Source organism: Lissotriton vulgaris, chromosome 6 (genome assembly GCF_964263255.1).
Source record: "Lissotriton vulgaris chromosome 6, aLisVul1.2, whole genome shotgun sequence".
Taxonomy (NCBI): domain Eukaryota; kingdom Metazoa; phylum Chordata; class Amphibia; order Caudata; family Salamandridae; genus Lissotriton; species Lissotriton vulgaris.
This window is the reverse complement of record NC_141694.1, coordinates 1,014,810,175-1,014,830,833: the sequence shown is the minus strand read 5'-3', so window position 1 is coordinate 1,014,830,833 and position 20,659 is coordinate 1,014,810,175. Positions and strand designations below refer to the sequence as shown.

General features: G+C 47.3%; 1 protein-coding gene across 3 annotated transcripts in view; it reads right to left on the bottom strand.

Annotated features, from left to right (window-relative positions):
- VIT (vitrin) overlaps positions 1-20,659 on the bottom strand; it is a 1,955,513-nt gene that overhangs the window by 628,620 nt on the left and 1,306,234 nt on the right. For all 3 annotated transcript variants that reach the window (XM_086927073.1, XM_086927074.1, XM_086927075.1), the window contains one exon: positions 20,083-20,230. In XM_086927073.1, coding sequence (XP_086783199.1) covers positions 20,083-20,230 — 148 coding nt within the window. The remainder of the gene's footprint in view (positions 1-20,082; positions 20,231-20,659) is intronic.

The window sequence follows — 20,659 nt, the reverse complement described above, 5'->3', positions numbered from 1 at the left end:
GCGATAATCCTACCGGGAAGGTCTGCTATCAAGGGCTCGGGTTTAGAACCACCGATTTGCCTAGCATCAGTAGTGGTAATATTAGCCCATGAGTCACCTAGTTCTTGATCGTGATCTGCATGATGAATTTTACTCCATAAAGGATGCAAAACAACATTCCCAAACAACATGTCTATATCTGCTAAATTCATTATACATGAGCTGGCAGTCTGTGATAATTCCTTATAATAACCTGCTGGGTTTTTACGTGGATCAGGTAATGTCTGTTTGAGCGCTAAGACTTCGGATCTTTTCCAGGGGACATGTACCCATACTCGCTGGAAATGCGGTGGAACAGGTGGTTGTGCATTCGCATCACCTTCCCTCCATACTGGAGGAACCTCTCTCATGGGGTATTGTCGTGCCTTTTTCCTACCAGACACGTCATCCTCATCAAATGATCTAGAGCTGTTTCCCTGACTCCTATAAGATAACAACAGATCCATTGCTTTCTCAACATCGGCACCTACAATCATGCCTTCGTAAAATTTGAATCGCATGCGGGCTAGTTCCTGCATTCTGCGTTTTCGGTCATTGTCTTGTAAATCTTCCCAGAGGTACACACACATCTCCTCAAATACGTATCTCTAAGTGGACGCATCCCACTGACTGAAGACTTTCATAACAGACTGAAGATCATATCTTACAGTATCAGTAACCCATTTGCGTGCTAACTCATTCAGTACTTCTCTTTCCTCGTAGTCGGGTAGTTGACTGCGCAACTGTCTACGTTCTGGTTTAGGGGTCGTTTTAGGCGACCCAAAGAAGGGCGAGAATAGACCAGTGACAGTTCTTGCCACTCTCTGCCTGACAGAAGGAGAAGCTTGCGGCGAAACAGATGCGCCAGAGAAGACAGGCTGATGTAAAGAGGAAGTCGAAGCAACAGCAGAGGAGGTTGAGGCAGTAGCAGACATAGTATCGTAGTGAATAGTTGGAGCAGTAGGCAAGGTTGTGGAAGTAGAAGGAGTATGTAGCAAAGGCGGCGGCCCTTGAGAAGGCTGCGCCGGAGAAGTAGGAACCAGCGGAAGAGAAGCTGGTGTTTGTGCAAGAGCTGCTTTTCGTGCGCTAGGGCGCGGTATAACAATACGTCTCGGGGGTCCCACAACACTTGATGTATATGGGGGTGGTGAGTTCAATAAATGGGACATTAATGGATCTTTCTCGGATGTTCCCTTTGAGTCTTGTCCCCCATGTGGTAACATCGGGTAGCATTTATCTATTGCCAGTTTCTTGCTTCTGAGCATTTGTTCACTTTCCTGCTCTTCCTCGTTATCCCTGTATGCGATGGCAGCTTGTACCATGGACATACCTCTTTTATTCTTCTTTGCTAATTTTATTTCTTTTTGTTTGGCTTCTTTGCGCCATAAGCGAAAAGAGTCAAACATCGCCGGCCGGGCTTTCTTCTTAAACAATTTGACCTCGAGGTTGTCTAATATTTCTGAGTCAAAACTACCATATTGGGGCCATTTTAAAACACCATCCTTGCGGGTGTATTTTATCCATACCTCATTATACGCGATAGGACCTACTCCGTGCTTTATATATAACTCATATGTTGGAGTTCCAATCGGAGGAACCGGACACAAATCCTCTAATCGGGAGTCCTTACTACAACCAGGACACACCAAGTTTCCAAGTCTGCTAAGACCAGGCATCTTTGCTCACTAGTCTAGCTTCAAACTTCAAGGGATTATCTAATTATGATATTGTCGTGAATACACGAACCCCTCGGTTTTGGTGCTTGCAAGTACCAATAATACAAACCGTATCTCTGGGATACCAAAACTAAGAACCAAACTAAAAACCAAACTAAGAACTGGGAGACGCTCCACTTATACTTAACTGAGTATTGTTGATCGGTGACGTCACTAGAAGACTCGTCTATCGTTTCGCTCTACCAAGGATCACTGGGTCCAAAACAGGGCGATAGTCAGGGCAGCAGTCCTTCGTAGCTGTCGGGACGCGGGGAACCTCGCAGCAAAGACCTTCGGAACCACGTCGACATGCAGGGGTTGCTGAAGTGGCTGGCCGTCCTCCGGAATTTTCACACGAAGCTCCTCACGAACATCTGGCTTGGACCGCCACCGCTTGATATCGCCTCGAGTTGGGCGCCAACTGAGGTGCCGGGTTTTTGGAGACCCGGTGGTGCCAGGGGATCACACCCGAAGACCTCTAGGTTCTCCCTGTTCTGGACTTACAGAAACACGGAGTCTTCTAGATGAAGTCAAAGATCGAGTTTATTGGCTGCAACCAAGTAACATGCGTCCTAGAAGTACGACAACACGGGCCGTAAGTTCTCAGGAGACTGTTCGTTTTTACAGAACCAGACTTCTCCTTATATACATAAATAACAGCTGCAGGCAAGAATTCTTAAGTTTACGATATGGCAATACAAATATTTCCACAATAATACAAAGAGCGAAGTCATGCTGGTCAGCACATATTTCAGATGTCCAGTTTGTGATGGATTACCCCGCCAGATCCAGAACTCCCATCAAATATCGATGAAATGCCAATAAGGTCGAGCCCCCTCCCATCATAAAACGGGTCATAAACAAGAATCATGGACAGGTGTGTGTGTATGGAAAACAGGGTTTGTATGCAGTGAAGGGTGTATGACATGTTGTGCTTTGATGATATCTGGTTCGGCCACTGGGCGAGGAGCTGCCCAAACAGGCTTGGCTGGAGGCAGTGGAGTCAGCTCGGCCAGGTCATGGGGAAGTCAGCTACAAAGGACGTGTCCTTTTAGATCAAGCTCGGCTTTAATCAATTGACTATATGAGGGCAAGTCATAAGATGGATGCCGTTTACAAAATGGAGTCTGCGGGTTCGAGACGCAAATCAAGATTTGAGGGTGTTAGCATCGTTTAATCATGACGCAAATGCATGGGGATGATGTCCTAATCATTACCGGTTCGTAGATACCAAATTCGTCATGATACGACGGTATTTTATAACGCGAGTGTTGGACCCCAAGGCTGGTGAAACGGAGGGGTCCAGAATTGCAGTACCACATTATGATCCAGCAACATTTAATTTGTTGGCAGAACAAGCCGCTTGCTGGATGAGATTTTGAGATATGCTAGATATTGTAGTGATGAAGTAGGCTCAAAGAACAAACAGCTCAAGGACAAGCTGATGATGGTCCAGATGTAGTCGGCAGACAAGGGAGGTACCTTAGGGAGGAAACAAAATGGACAGAAAAAGGGAAACGGGGATGACTCTAAGCCGAGGGTAGACATAGCGATGTTGAAAAAAGACTACAGAATGCCATCAGGGTCACCAGATTGGACATTGGAGATACAAGTGTCCTTATAACCCTGCAAATCAGGAGCAGCAGGAAGAGGAACTGGTGCAGGAACAGGTGCCTCAGGTGAAGACGACAGCAGTAGCAAGGACCAAGTAATCAAAGGCGGGGCTCCGACTCCTCGAGTACAGGTTCCCCAACCACCAAAGATATCAACAGGGACTAGGACTGTTCGGCAGATGCTTTTCCTCGAAGAAGGCAATGATTGTTACTTAGGCCCGTTAGCCTGACGGTGTCTGAGAGGGGAGGAGGACTGCACTCTTGTGGTCCTGGAGGTAGACCAGAGGGGACCATTCGTAGAAGCTGATGTTGATGGTCACCCTACCACCTTTTTGGTTGATACTGGTGCTTCCCGTTCTACTGTGAGATCTGCAGTAGTCCCAAACCTACCCCTCTCGGGACAGACAATCCAAATTGTAGGTGTTGCCAATAGGAAACTGACGAATCCTTTAACAGAACCGATTCGGGTGAGAATAGGGACGTTCAGAGATAGACACCAATTTGTGTGTGTGATTCAGGTCCTGTTTGATTGTTAAAGAGAGATCTCTTATGCAAGCTCAATTGCACCATCTATTACACCCCCAAAGGAGTGGAATTACAGACTAATGATGACGATGCTACCTTTAAGGTCGCCAATCAGCATGTGTGCATAGAAATGTACCCTGCCTTGACAGTTGAGGAACTTCCTTATGATTTCCGAGACTCAGTTTCCCAAGTGGTGTGGGATTTTACTGGAGAAGACATTGGGTTGATTAAGGGTGTTGAGCCAGTCAAGATTGAGGTCAAGGAGAATGTCAATTTTCCCCGAACACCCCAGTATAATCTAACCTCAGAAACAATTGCAAGGATAAAGCCTGTGATTGAGTCTATGATCAAACAGGGAATACTGAAGGAGATATTGGGGAGTCCATGTAACTCGCCAGTAATGGGATTGCAGAAACCAAGTGGGAAGTTCAGGATTGTACAGGATTTTCGCCGGGTGAAAAACATAGTTGTTCCATGTTGTCCAGTGGTACCGAATCCGTCTGTGATCTTATTTTAGATGCCGTGCCAAACTGAGTGGGTCACAGTGATAGACGTTTGCCAGGCTTTCTTTTCAATATCTTTGCATGAGGAGAGGCAATTTTTTATTTGCTTTCCGGCTGGAAAACAGGGTCTTAACGTGGTGTCGTAGCCCTCAGGGGTACACTGAGAGTCCATTGATATTTAATGAGATTTTAAAAAAAGAATCTTGAGGGTCTAGTACTGCCGCAAGCCGCTGTACAGTGTGCTATAGGTACCCAGGGCATAGGTGCCTCCAAGGCCTACCAGGGGCTGCAGCATATCTTTTGCCACCCCTGGCCGGCTATCCAAACTGACACAACTGGCTGATAACTCAGCTGGGGCAAGGTCGTGTATTCACCCCTTGCTTAGATATAGTATACCTATATCTAAGCCTATATCTGGACACATATACACCTATAAGTCACTCCTATGGCAGGCCTTACCAATCCTGGAGGCAGAGTGCTTGGTTTTATGTGAGATGGTGCTCTAGCAGGAGCTGAGCCTGTCAGCAGCTTTCGGGACCAACTCCCTTAGCTGTTCTGGGATATTGCCATACCATATACTCTTAAGTGCATTATAATCCTCATGGTTACTTGCTAACTTTGGTTTGGCTTTATCAAAACATGTCGTGTAAGGTGTCATACGCTTTGGAATACTACCCCCTCGCCAGTTCTGGCGACCGGGGTAGCATTCCACCCTTCTAGAGGGAGAAGACATGTTACTTTGCTTAAACGCGGTTAAATCTAACCAGAGCCCCAGCATCACAAAATGGATGCTGCTGCCACAGACACAAGTCTGGCCTCCTGCTGCTGACAGAAACTCCGGCAGGGGAGGCCTGGACAAATGGTATCCTGTCACAGGGAGGTGTTACACCACCCCAGACAGGTGATAGTGGATTGTGGCAGGGAGGGTTGAATGAAACTAGACACTGCCTGGGGCACACAAGGCGTCCCATGCATAGCCCAGTTCAAACCGGTGCTGGGGCACTCCAGCCCCAGCTCCGGCGCAAAACTGGACAAAGGAAAAGGGGTATAACCACCGCCTTCCTGGGTTCCACCCATCGGAGGAACCTAGCAGGTGATCCAGCCCCTTGATTTGGAATAAAGGTAGGAGCTGTGCCAATGCAACTTAGATCATCCTGACTGAAACTTTGAAATGAAACTCTAGACCCTTCTACATCCTACTCAACGTAGAAGACTCAAGAATCTCCCTTGTGGTCAAGGAGTGGCCACCCTGCGCAAGCAGGCACCATCAGCACATCGAGACTTCATTTGCCGTTGCTCCCGCCGGAGCTCGAATGACAGAGGGCAACAAGACCTAGACTCCCATACTTCCAACAGCCTGATTCACAGTCCTAGCAAAGCTTAGACCCGTGGAGGCGACGTGAGACGTGTGACCGGACATCTTAAAAAGTCAAGGAAGTGCTTCCTGTGCAGCTCTCGAGGCTCCCTCGATGCTGTGCTTTGGGGTTTGAGAAGCCCTAGCCTAGAGCAGCCAGTGCTCCAAAGATCACCTCTCCACACTCTCCGAGTGCTGCGTGGGGCCCTTTTGCACTTTTCCTGCTCAACGCATTGTCTGGTCGCTTGCCCGTTGGCTAGTGGCCTCTGTGACAATGAATCATCAAAACTACACTACTGGTCTGGTTGCTCCAGATTGGCCCCAGCTCCCCTTAAAAGGAGTCATCGATCCGACCCTCCCGGTCCGATCAAGAAGACATCTTTGATTCCTGCGTGGGTTGCATTTGCCAAGGCTTGGTGACTCTGATTTGAGTACCGACACCGCCGACAGCGAGAATCTTTGTGGGACAGCCTTTGACTACCTTCTGGACATCCTCGATCCTTCCTGGTCTACGTGGCAGCGGAGACAAACACCTCAACATCACCTGATCGCAACCCGACATCGCCTGGTTTCTTCCTGGTTCCTCACTGGTCACTGGCTAGTGACCTGAACTCTGTCCCCTCTGCTTTCAGGTACTCTACATCTTCGATCCACCCTTGGATCCAACCGGACTCTTCTCTCCTGGCCGCCTGCAGCATCTTCATCTCTAGGCTCCATAGAACTTCACTGCGAAACCCGACACACTTTGGCACCTATGCACCCGCTTCCTGTGGGTGAGGTAACGATATAACTCCGGTGCTCCTATAGTGGGTTACACCTCTAGTGTCCTAGTTTTAAGTGGCTAAGTTTTAGTCCAGTCGGAAGACTCCTAAACCTATAACTTTCTGATTTTTACGCACCATTGACTTGTATGGTAAACGCGGTTGCCTATAGACTCTGCACCCGTATCCTGTGGGCCTCTCCTAATCTAACCTTTGTTAGTCCAGTGTAGGCCCAGCGATTCCCAAGGTCCTAGGCCTGTTCATTGTTCGTGACATGGTTCTTATACCACTTTCTTAATATATGGTTTGAGTGGCCATCCGGCCTATCCATAATTGTGCAGCTATTGTATGTTATACTGTGTTCTTTGTTTAACGCTTGTGCTTATGTGCTCATAAAGGGTATAGGGGATTATTCTAGTAATAAATACATATATTTTTACAATATATAACTTGTGTGGTGTCCTTTCATTTGGTAATAAAAGGATTGCATATGGTAAAACAGCTGGCTTCACATGCCCTCTTGAGTTTAGCCTAAGACTGCTTTGTCCACGCTACCATTAGGATAGTTGGTCTATAAGGTTGACTTATAACTAATCACTATAAGGGTCGTTTGGAGTGGTACAAGGTGCTCACTAGAATTAGTGGTCTTCATATACCAGGCCAACTTCTCACATTGGTGTGCAGCGGTTGGGATTTGAGCTTGCTGTTGTTTCTACCAATTGTAATCTTTGACAATATCATTTGAAAGATCACATCAAGTACCTTAGGTACATATAAACAAAGCTTAGCATACTTAAGTTCTACTGAACTTAGTGGTTGTAGACCAAAGGGCTTAGCACACCCTGACTACAACCTCTAGAGAGGTTCCAGTAGGTAAACACATAGTGTAGGTAAGTGCACCACTTACACCTCACTAGTCATGCCTGGCACTGGTGAACCATCCAGTTCTCTACCTGTGGGTGACCCTCCCAAGGCACCATCCAGTTATGAAAAACTCAGCCACAAAGACTTGAGTGCCTTATGCACTGCAAGAGGGCTGAAAAGGGGTCATAACCCCACAATCCCTATCCTCATAGCAATCTTAGAGAAGGCTGATCCTGAGAAGGAGGCTGAGAAAGGGTCCTTCAGGAAAGATAGGAGAAGGGACCCCCAGAGAAGATGAGACCCAGACCACAGAAGTTGATCCTGAAGAGGTAGACGATGATGAGGATGGAGATGACTCAGATGATCAGGGGAATGGCCAGGTTCAAGTCAGAAGACTGAGCAGGACCAACTTAAGCCTACATGGGGATGGAGAGGTGGCACACCTTTCCAGACCTAGCAGTAGACTTAACCCTGGCAATAGAAGGGTTAGATCTCCCTCAAGGGAATCTGACCAGTCTAATATCTCCAGGGGATCTCAAAGGGGAATTACTTCCCCCCAGAGAAAAGAACATGAGGCTAGGATGAGAGCTGTCCAACTCCAGATTGAAAAGGAAGAGGTAGCCCTGGCCCAAGCTAAACTTGCTTTAGCAAGGGAGCAAAAGTTAAGTGGATTAGATTCCACTGGTGGCAGCAGTATCCCTGAAGATAGAAACCTGAGTAAGATTGTGCCCCCCTACAAAAGTGGGGATGACATCCACAAGTGGATAACTGCTCTTGAGAGAGCCTGCATGGTACAGCAGGTTCCTCAGGATCAGTGGGCAGCAATCTTGTGGCTATCCTTTTCAGAAAAAGGAAGAGACAAGCTCCTCACTGTTAGATCTGAGGATGCTAAAAACGACTCTGTCCCGAAGAGTGCTCTTATTGAAGGGTTTGGCCTAACCACTGAGCAATACAGGTTGTTGTTCAGAGATACCCAAAAGACTCAGACTCAGGACTGGACTGATTTTTTGATTGTGCCACTAAGGCTCTGGAAGGTTGGTTGCTGGGAAGTAAAGTTACAGACTATACAGGATTGTACAATCTAATAATGAGAGAACAGATCCTTAATAATTGCCAGACCCAGTTGTTGCATCAGCACCTGATTGACTCAGATCTGACCTCTCCCCAAGAATTGGGAAAGAAGGCGGACAAATGGGTCAGGACCAGGGTTAAGCAGAAGCCCCAGAACCAAGTGGTGATCAAAAGAAGACAGACCAGAAGGGTGGAGATCAGAAACAAAAAGACCAGAAGTCTTCTTCAGGCCCCCTAAATAATACTAAGGAGGGGGGGGTCCCAAAATGGAAAAAAGAAGAAGGTTGAAGGCCCAAAGAAACTTTGGTGCAATTACTGTAAGTCAGTTTCTCACTGGTTTAGTGAGTGCACTAAGAAAGGTGGAGCCCCTGCCACTGCAGCCCCTAAGGCAACTGCACCCCCTAGTACAGTCAGCAGTGGTGGTCCCCAAAATAAAGCTATAGTGGGTTTAACCATGGGTACTGAGATGGAGCCTGGCCTAGTCAGAGTTCCTACTCAGGCAGTCTTGATCTGTGAGGGGGACATGGATATGTCCCTTACTATGAGTCCCAGTACTCTGGGCAAGTACAGGCAGACGCCTTTGATTAATGGTAAAGTGGCTCAAGCCTACAGGGACACATGTGCCAGTGTCACAATGGTGACACCTAACTTTGTGGACCCTGGACAATTTATACTGGGTGATAATTACCTGGTGACCAATGCTAACAATGTCACTACTCCCCATAGTGTGGCAGTTGTTAATTTCTCCTGGGAAGGGGTAACTGGCCTCGAGAGAGTTGTGGTAAGTGCAGATCTCCCAGTTGACTGTCTTTTGGGCAATGATCTAGAGGATTCAATGTGGTCAGAAGTGGAGTACAGGACTCATGCAGAGATGAATTGAATTGAATTGAATTGAAAAATAATTTATATTGCGCAGAACAATAACCCGCAGGTATCAAGGCGCCTAACAAAGATCAGAGGAAGATCAAGAAAACTTAGGACCTTAGACATAGGCTTGCTTGAAGAGAAGGGTTTTTAAGGCAGTGCGGAAGTTCTGAAGGGATGGGAGAGATCTCAAGTCCAAAGGAGATGCTAGGTATTTCAGCACATGTCCTTGCTGTGACCAGGTCACAGGTCAAAAAGTGCTTACCTGAACCTGTGCTGGATCTTGGAACAATAGACCAATCACAACTCAAGAGAAAGAGCAAGAGGGTTAAGGCAGTGCCTTCCCACTTGCCCCAGGTTGAGGATCAGTCCTCACAGGAGGCTGATTCTGTGATCCAAGAGGAGACTGTCCCCGAAGAGCTTGAACCCGATCAGGTTGAGTTTCTGGGGACAGGGGGACCCTCAAGGGCAGATCTGGGGCAGGCTCAATTAACTTGCCCTTCTCTTGAACCCCTCAGACAGCAGGCTGCTGGGAATGCTCAAGGTACCCATAGAGTGTATTGTGATGATGGGCTCCTTTATTCAGAGGCTAGAGACCCCAAGCCTGGTGCTGCCAGGAGGTTGGTCATACCTCTGCAATTTAGGGGCTTCCTTCTAACCTTATTTATTTATTTATTTATTTATTACATTTCTAGAGCACTCTGTTACCCGGAGGTGTCCTGGCGCTAACGGATTAAAACTGGTGTGTGTGGGAAGGTGATTTAATGGGTAAAGAGGCAGGTCTTCAGTGCCTTTCTAAAGGATAAAAGATCGGGCTATTGTCTGATGTGGAGGGGAAGCTTGTTTCACGCTACTGCCGCTCCTAAGGAAAAGCTCCTGCCTCCCCATCTTGCTCTCTTGACTCTAGGGACTGATACCAATGCCTGCTGACCAGATCTGAGAGATCTTGCCGGTTTGTACCAGAAAAATAGTTCCTTCATGCATCTAGGGCCTAGATCATGAAGTGCTTTGAAGACCACACAGAGTGACTTAAAGGTGATTCGTTTCCGCACTGGCAACCAGTGAAGTTTTGCCAGATCCTGTGCCACAGATGCGAACTTGGGTGTATCTGTAATCAGGCGTGCGGCAGCATTCTGTAATGTCTGTAGTTTATTTAGTATGCCGACTTGGGCCTTCAGCATAAGGCTATTACAGTAGTCTAGCCGAGATAGAACTAGACCGTTGACCACTGCTTTTCTATGTTTTTGCTCCAAAAATGGTAGCACTTTCCTAATTGTTTTAAGAACAAAATGGGTGAATGATACCAGGGCATTAATCTGAGGTTTAAAGGATAATAGATCATCCACCAGAATGCCGAGATTTTTCACTTTAGTCACAGGGGCGGGCAGGGTTCCCATTTCTTCAGGCCACCATCTCGGGGACCAGAAGGCACTTAGGCCAGAACAAGACTTGGGACAGGCTTGTCCCTCACTTTCACTGGCCTCACATGTCAGAAGATACCAAGGAGTTTTGTCGCTCCTGTGTCACCTGCCAAGCCAGTGGCGAATCAGGTGGCACCACAAAGGCCCCCCTCATACCACTACCTGTGGTGGGGGTACCCTTTGAAAGAGTGGGGATAGACATTGTTGGACCAATGGACCAATGGACCCCCAAACAGCATCTGGGCACAGATTTATACTGGTGGTAGTGGATCATGCCACCAGGTATCCAGAGGCAATTCCCCTGAGGACCACAACAGCCCCTGTTGTGGCAAGGGCCCTACTTGGAGTATTCTCCAGAGTGGGCTTTCCAAAGGAGGTTCTTTCAGACAGAGGTACTAACTTAATGTCTGGATATCTAAAAGCAATGTGGAAAGAGTGTGGTGTTAACTACAAGTTCACTACACCCTACCATCCACAGTACAATGGGCTTGTTGAAAGATTTAACAAGATCCTAAAAGGGATGATAAAAGGGTTACCTGAAAAGCTTAGGCGAAGATGGGACATCCTTTTACCCTGCCTTCTCTTTGCTTACAGAGAGGTCCCAACAAAAGGGGGTTGGCTACAGCCCTTTTGAGCTTTTGTTTGGACATCCTGTAAGGGGTCTCTTGTGTCTTGTGAAGGAAGGATGGGAGTTACCTCTCAAAAAGCCTAAGCTTGACATAGTGGACTATGTACTTGGTCTCCGCTCCAGGATGGCTGAATACATGGAGAAAGCATCCAAAAACCTTGAGGCTAGCCAAGAACTCCAAAAAGCTTGGCATGACCAAAAGGCTGTGCTGACTGAGTACCAGCCAGGACAGAAGGTGTGGGTGTTGGAGCCAGTGGCCCCAGCAGCTCTCCAAAACAAATGGTCTGGACCCCATACCATCATTGAGAAAAAGGGAGAGGTCACCTACTTGGTGGACCTTGGCACCCCTAGGAGCCCCAACAGGGTGCTCCATGTAAACAGATTGAAAGCATTTTTGGACAGGGCAGACATGGGCTTGCTCATGGCTACAGATGGGGAGCAAGAGGAAGAGAGTGACCCTCTCCCAGACTTGTTATTTATTTTTATTTTTTATTTATTTAAGCTTATATCGCGCACAGCTACCCACAATGGGTTTCCCGGCGCCAGGGATAGACTATAGAAGAAAGGAGGGTGTATCACCTGACTTGAGGCCACAACCAACTATTGGCCACGCTGAGTAAAAAGCAGAGTCTTCAGAGCCTTACGGAAATGGAGTAGGTTGGTCTCTGATTTTAGTGCCATTGGGAGGGAGTTCCAATATTTAGGGCCCAAAGTAGAAAAGGAGCGGCCTCCCATTTTTGTCAGCTTCCATCTTGGCACTGTGAAGTTACCAGTGTCCGATGACCTTAGTGAGCGCAGGGGTCTGTAGGGTTTTACCAAACCTTGAATATAGGCTGGGGCGCTACCCTGCTTGGCCTTGAACATGTAACAGAGTGCCTTAAATTTAACACGTTCAGGGATGCTCAGCCAGTGAAGGTCACGCAAGGTGGCAGTGGCTGAAGTGCGTCTAGGGATGTTCTTTAGCAGGCGCGCAGCCGCATTTTGTACAACCTGCAGCACATGTATGGTGGCTTTATCTGCGCCCAAGTAGAGAATATTGCCATAGTCCAGGCGTGATGTTACAAGTGCCTGGACTACTGTTCTGCGGGAGGAGAGAGGGAGCATCCACAGAATCTTATAAAGCCACCGCAGCGTTGAGAAGCAAATGGCAGCAACCTTAGTAGCCTGTTGCCTCATAGTTAGCATGTCGTCAATAATGACACCCAGGTTACGAACTGCAGTAGATGGTGCTGGCGCATTTCCCAGTTCGATGGGCCAATGGCGGGGACCCCAAAGATGTTTATTTCGACCCAGAATGACCACCTCGGTCTTCTCCCCATTCAGCTTGAGACAGTTTCTCCGCATCCAGTCGGCCACAAGAGTGAGGCCCGACTTGAGTGCGGAGATATTGTTCTCGTCTCTCCCTGATAGGGAGAAGACAATCTGGGTGTCATCTGCGTAGGAAAACAGGGTTAGCCCAGCCTGTTCAACTATGGTTGCCAAGGGTTTGACATAAATATTAAATAATAAAGGACTAAGGATTGAGCCTTGGGGAACGCCGCGGGTAGATGGACAGATGGAGGAAGCTGCTTTAGAAGAAAACACTTGAAAGCTTCGGTCGTTGAGGAAAGACACCAACCAGGCTAAGGCCTGGCCGGCCACTCCTAGAAATTTCAGAGAGTCAATGAGGATGGAATGCGACACGGTGTCGAAGGCTGCGCTCAAATCCAGCAGGATGAGCGCCATGGTGTTTCCCTGATAGACACCGTGCCTAAGACTCTCTGTTACCCCCAGGAGGGCTGTCTCGGTTGAGTGCCTAGGCCGAAAGCCCGACTGAGAAGGATGAAGAAAAGCAGTGTTTTCGACTAATTTAGAAAGCTGGGAATTTATGTGTCTCTCCAGTATCTTCGAGAAGATTGGCAACAAAGATATAGGGCGAAAATTGGCCGGGTTGGAAGAATCTGCACCCAATTTTTTCAGTAAAGGTACAACCATGGCGTGTTTCCAAGGTTGGGGGACATGGGCCTCACTCAGAGAAGCGTTTAGTAATTTAATAATGATAGGGTGAGTGAGGGGATCTAATTGTTTTAGTATTTTGGCCGGGAGAGCGTCCCGTGGGGAGCCCGATCGCACACTATTTAAACAGGAGACATAGGAAGTGGCATCTAAAGGCTGCCAGGTAGTGATTACTGCATCAGTGGCGGTTTTCTCCGGTTCCTGGACCGTATCAGGGGCAATGGAAGTAGTCCCTGGGAGTGTAGTAAATTGGTCGTAAATAAGATCAACTTTATTTATAAAGTAATCTGCTAAGGACTGACACTGGGTGGCATCAAGTGCCGGAGGAGGAGGAGTAAAATTTGCACCAGTCAATTTTTTAACAACGGAGAAAAGCACCTTTGGGCAGTTTTGTGCATCAGTCACTGTTTTTTTAGTGTAATCTGCTTTAGCAGTTTTACAGCTATTGTTGTACTTTTTCAAGGCTTCTTTGTATATGACTTTGCGTGACGGAGAATAGCCTTGTCTCCATTTACGCTCCAAGGCCTTACATTGTGAGCGGAGGCTTTTAAGTTGTTCCGAGTACCATGGGGCCGGGGGATGGTGTGAAAATGCGGACTTTGATGTCATTGGTAGCGCCGAATTGACAGCATTGGTTAGCCAGAGTTCAGTGGCGCAATTGAGAGCGGCGATTGGTAGTTCAGCACACGGGAGTGTTTTGATCAATAGTTTATTGAGTTCTGGCATGTTGATCTTCCCCCAATTCCAAATTGGCCTCGAAGTTTCCGCCTCAGGTCTTATTGCTGTTTCAGCCATATCTAAGGAGAAGGGGACAGCTAAGTGGTCGGACCAGGCAATTTGTAGGGCCTCCCGAGAACAGTCCAAGGTCAGATTGGACAGGATTGGGTCCAGTAAATGACCGGCACAATGTGTGGGACCTTTGTTTTGAAGTTGAAGGTTAAAAGCTTCCAGGATGGAGAGAAGCTGATTCCTATAAGGGCACTCGTGGTCATCTAAATGTATATTTAGGTCCCCTAAGATCGTAAAATTCGACGCTTTAAGAATTACTGGAGCTAAGAGATCCGGTAATGATGTTATCCATGAGCTCGCTGTCCCAGGGGGACGGTATACCAATAATCCTGACAGCGTGAATTGGGGGGTAATGGACAGTTTAAATAGGGCTGATTCGCAATCTTTTTGAGTGGCATCTACCAATTTACAAGTATATGCGTTCTTGTAAATAATTGCAATTCCACCACCCCTGCCAGAAACTCTATCCTGACGAAGAATGGCATAATTGGAGGGAATGGCATCTGCAATATCAGGACCTGAGCAGTCCCTGAGCCACGTCTCGGTCAGGAACATTGCATCAGGTTGATTTTCAACAAGAAAGTCATGGATATTGTATCTGTGTTGTGGCAAGGATCTGCAATTTATGCTCCAAAATCTTAAAGGGGGGCAAGCGGAAGCTGTCCTGGAGCATACCTGTCTCTTTCGTCTACCTTGATGTTAGAGGGATCTGCATATGGTAGGGTTTTTTAATGAGAAGCTGTAACGAGGACAGCTGAACTTATGAGGCGGGAGAGGGTAGATGGAGCAGTTGTTATTGGGAGCACTACGTAGCGCATATAACTCTTCGAAAGTATATGTAAGAACCATGATGGAAATAATGGCTTTGCTCACCAAAAGAGGAGTATGCCAGAGCCCGGAGCCCGGCCCAGCGCGGACAGGCGCAGACGGGCTGGACTCTGGCGTGACTCCGGCGGGCATCCGGCGCGTCCGCAACGCGTCCGCTTACGCTGAGAGGCCCTTTCCTTTTTAAAGAAGTCTAGAGCGCGTATCCCATAACCCTGATGATGGTTCAGTTGATGGTGTGGCCTTAGCTGGCAACCTCACTGACCAACAGCAACAGGACTTCAGACAGGTTCTACAGTCTTTCAGACACATGTTTTCATTGACACCTAGTCAGACTAACTGGTGCACCCATGAGGTGGACACTGGTGACAGCCTGCCTGTGAAGAGTAAAATCTACAGGCAACCTGACCATGTGAGGGACTGTATAAAGACTGAGGTGCAGAAAATGCTTGAGCTTGGAGTGATTGAGCCATCAGAGAGCCCCTGGGCCAGCCCAGTAGTCCTTGTGCCAAAACCCCATACCAAAGATGGAAAGAGAGAAATGAGGTTTTGTGTGGACTATAGAGGTCTCAATGCTGTCACTAGGACAGATGCTCACCCCATTCCAAGAGCAGATGAGCTCATTGATAGATTGGCTTCTGCCAAGTTTCTGTGCACATTTGATTTGACAGCTGGGCTATTGAAAAATCAGGTTAGCTGAGGAGTCCAAGGCCAAAACAGCATTCTCAACCCCTGGAGGTCATTATCAATTTGTGGTAATGCCCTTTGGCTTGAAGAATGCACCTGCTACTTTCCAAAGGTTGGTGAACCAAGTCCTTTCTGGGTTGGATGACTTTTGTGCAGCTTATCTAGATGATATTGCTGTCTTCAGCTCCACCTGGGAGGATCACCTGATCCACCCGAAGAAGGTTTTAGAGGCTCTGCAAAAGGCAGGCCTAACTATCAAGACAACAAAATGCCAGATAGGGCAGAGCAAGGTTGTGTACCTGGGCCACCTTGTAGGTGGGGGTCAGGTTCAACCACTGGAGAGTAAGATCCAGACCATACAGGACTGGGCTCCTCCAACCACCCAGACACAGGTCAGAGCTTTCTTGGGCCTGACTGGGTATTACAGGAAATTTGTAAAGAACTATGGGTCCATTGTGACACCATTAAATGATCTGACATCCAAGAAGATGCCAAAGATGGTTCAGTGGACAGTTGGCTGTCAAAGGGCATTTGATGACCTGAAGAAGGCCATGTGCTCTGCACCTATCCTAAAGAGTACTGACTACTCCAAAGAGTTAATTGTCCAAACAGATGCTTCTGAGTTGGGGGTGGGAGCTGTGCTTTCACAACTTAATGTAAATGGTCAAGACCAGCCCATTGCTTTTATTAGCAGAAGGCTGACCCCTAGAGAAAAACGTTGGTCAGCCATTGAGAGGGAGGCCTTTGCTGTGGTTTGGGCCCTGAAGAAGTTGAGACCATACTTGTTTTGCACTCACTTCAGAATTCAGACAGACCAAAGCCCCTCCTGTGGCTAAATCAGATGAAGGGTGAAAATCCCAAACTGCTCAGGTGTTCCATTTCCCTACAAGGGATGGACTTTACAGTGGAGCACAGACCAGGGACTGACCATGGTAATGCTGATAGTCTCTCCAGGTATTTAAACTTAGAACATGAAGAATTTTTCTGGTCATGGTTAAGTTTAATGTCCCTGCGTTTTTTTTTGGGGGGGGGTTATGTAGGAGAGTAGGGTCTGCTTTCCTATGGTCACCCCAATTTTTGCTTTTTGCTTCACTGGTTTTCGACTTAATGTGGCTGTGGGCCTGCTAATCAGACCCACAGCCTGCTGTTCTCTCTCTAAATTCACATCCATGTACTTTAGGTACATAACCAATTGGACATTGGGTCACCTTATCAGCCCCTGTACAGTGTACTATAGGTACCCAGGGCATAGGTGCCTCCAAGGCCTACCAGGGGCTGCAGCATATCTTTTGCCACCCCTGGCCGGCTATCCAAACTGACACAACTGGCTGATCACTCAGCTGGGGCAAGGTCGTGTAATCACCCCTTGCTTAGATATAGTATACCTATATCTAAACCTATATCTGGACGCATATACACCTATAAGTCACTCCTATGGCAGGCCTTAACAATCCTGGAGGCAGAGTGCTTGGTTTTATGTGAGATGGTGCTCTAGCATGAGCTGAGCCTGTCTGCAGCTTTCAGGACCAACTCCCTTAGCTGTTCTGGGACATTGCCATACCATATACTCTTAAGTGCATTATAATCCTCGCGGTTACTTGCTAACTTTGGTTTGGCTTTATCAAAACATGTCGTGTAAGGTGTCATACGCTTTGGAATACTACCCCCTCGCCAGTTCTGGTGACGGGGGTAGCATTCAACCCTTCTAGTGGGAGAAGACATGTTACTTTGCTTAAACGCGGTTAAATCTAACCAGAGCCCCAGCATCACAAAATGGATGCTGCTGCCACAGACACAAGTCTGGCCTCCTGCTGCTGACCGAAACTCCGGCAGGGGAGGCCTGGACAAATGGTATCCTGTCACAGGGAGGTGTTACACCACCCCAGACAGGAGATAGTGGATTGTAGCAGGGAGGGTTGAATGAAACTAGACACTGCCTGGGGCGCACAAGGCGGCCAATGCACAGCCCAGTTCAAACCAGTGCTGGGGCACTCCAGCCCCAGCTCTGGCACGAAACTGGACAAAGGGAAAGGGTTCTAACCACCCCCTTCCTGGGTTCCACCCATAGGAGGGACCTAGTAGGTGATCCAGCCCCTTGATTTGGAATAAAGGTAGGAGCTGTGCCGATGCAACTTAGATCATCCTGACTGAAACTTTGAAATGAAACTTTGGACCCTTCGACATCCTACTCAACATAGAAGACTGAAGAATCTCCCTTGTGGTCAAGGAGTGGCCACCCTGTGCAAGCAGGCACCATCAGCGTATCGAGACTTCCTTTGCCGTTGCTCCCGCCGGAGCTCGAATGACAGAGGCCAACAAGACCTGGTTTCCCAGACTTTCAACAGCCTGATTTGCAGTCCTAGCAAAGCTTAGACTCGTGGAGGCGACGTGAGACATGGGACCGGCCATCTTATAAAGTTGACGAAGTGCTTCCTGTGCAGCTCCCAAGGCTTCCTCGATGCTGTGCTTTGAGGTTTGAGAAGCCCAAGCCCCGAGCAGCCTGTGCTCCAAACATCATCTCTCCACACTCACCGAGTGCTGCGTGGGGACCTTTTGCACTTTACCTACTTGACGCGTTGTCTGGTCGCTTGACTGTTGGCTAGTGGCCTCTGTGACGACGAATCATCAAAACTACACTGCTGGTCTGGTTGCTCCAGACTGGCCCCAGCTCCCCTGAAAAGGAGCCATCGATCTGACCCTCCCGGTCCGATCAAGAAGACATCTTCGATTCCTGCGTGGGTTGCATTTGCCAAGGCTTGGTGACTCCGATTCGAGTACCAATAGCGCCGACAGCGAGAGCCTTTATGAGACAGCCCGTGACTACCTTCTGGACGTCCCCGATCTTTCCTGGTCTACGTGGCAGTGGAGACAAACACCTCGACATCACCTGATCGCAACCCGACATCGCCTGGTTCCTTCCTGGTTCCTCGCTGGTCACTGGCTAGTGACCTGAACTCTGTCCCCTCTGCTTTCAGGTACTCTACATCTTCGATCCACCCTTGGATATAACCAGACTCTTTTCTCCTGGCCGCCTGCAGCATCTTCATCTCCAGGCTCCATAGAACTTCACGACGAAACCCGACACACTTTGGCACCTATGCACCCGCTTCCTGTGGGTGAGGTAAAGATATAACTCTGGTGTTCCTATAGTGGATTACACCTCTAGTGTCCTAGTTTTAAGTGGCTAAGTTCTAGTCCAGTCGGAAGACTCCTAAACATATAACTTTCTGATTTTTACGCACCATTGACTTGTATGGTAAATTTGGTTGCCTATAGACTCTGCACCCGTATCCTGTGGGCCTCTCCCGACCTAACTTTCATTAGTCCAGTGTAGGCCCAGCGATTCCCAAGGCCCTAGGCCTGTTCATTGTTCGTGACGTGGTTCTTATACCACTTTCTTAATATATGGTTTGCGTGGCCACCCGGCCTATCCATAATTGTGCAGCTATTGTATGTTATACTGTGTTCTTTGTTTAACGCTTGTGCTTCTGTGCTCATAAAGAGTATAGGGGATTATTCTAGTAATAAATACATATATTTTTATAATATATAACTTGTGTGGAGTCCTTTCATTTGGTATTAAAAGGATTGCATATGGTAAAACAGCTGGCTTCACATGCCCTCTTAAGTTTAGCCTAAGACTGCTTCTTCCACGCTACCATTAGGATAGCAGGTCTATAAGGTTGACTTACAACCAATCACCATAAGGGTCATTTGGACTGGTACAAGGTGCTCACTAAAATTAGTGGTCATCATATACCAGGCCAACTTCTCACACTGATGCACATACTTGAGCGTGTTAAACAAGATGGTTTTATTTTTGATTATTATTTAGACTTAGGACGAGAGAGGATTTTATCAAAGGCACGTTGCACTTTTCTGACTATTTTGCACAAACTGTATTGGTAATATACTCCAGGTGTAATGGCACTAAAGCAGAGTAATAAGGTTCATGAATTGTAAAAATTGTAGATTGGTGCCACCCTAATTAGCTCTCACCTTGAAATTTATGGAAAGATTTCTGAGGGTTTTTAACTTTTTGAAGATGGTTTTCAAAATGTTATTTATTGACGATGTGCTACTTGATGTTTAAATTGTGTTATATTGTAAGTTGTAATTAACTGAACAATGAAGTTTCATTCATTCATTAATTTATTCAGCAATAGACCTATATTATTGTCCATTAGGGCATACAGATTAGTTATGTTTTAGGGTCTGAGGCGGACCAGCAAAAATGGCACTCTGCCTTACCCAGCGACAGAGAGCAAAGTCAACATTGAAACAGTAACGAGTAATAGTTCAGTGATCGGAATACGTTTTTTAACGTTTGTCAAACAAAATGGCACACCTTTCTTACGCAGAACAGCAAGACTGTGCAAAGTCAAGATCAATTGATGATTAGTTGACAGCAACCAGCTAGTTTAGCCTTTGGAGACAGACAACTCTTACCCGTACTGAACAATTCCCATGAGAGGAGATACAGAGCCAACATGAAGTGCTTGAGCCATCTCAACAAGGAAAAGTTTCTGAATTTGAAAACGGCGTTTCCCAATGCTCCAACTTCCATCAATCAAAAAGGCCAGGTCAATTTTGCAGTCTAGAGAATAGGAAAGATGAATTGCAGCATATGAGTAGATTCTTGTATTCAAATACACTCATATTTTATGCCTTAGTTTACAGTATGCAAAATATAAATGTCTTACACTGTACAACAGGAAACTGATTCCTTTATGAGTACATTAGTAATCTCGAATTTGAAAATCGCAATCCATCATCAAATACGTCCTCAATGCTGCAAACATAGGAGCCCATTAGGATGGCGGGTGGACCTGCGTCCGTCCGCCACCCCACAGGTGGAGGGACCGTCCGCAAGGTCAGCGGCGGTCTCTCCGTTTGAATTAGGATGTGACCGCCACCCTGGCGGTCACATCCTGTATCTTTAACCTTGCAGCGGGTGCTGCTTGAAGCAGCACCCTGCCGCAAGGTTAAAAATGGATGTATTGCATTTACATGCACAAAGCGGCAG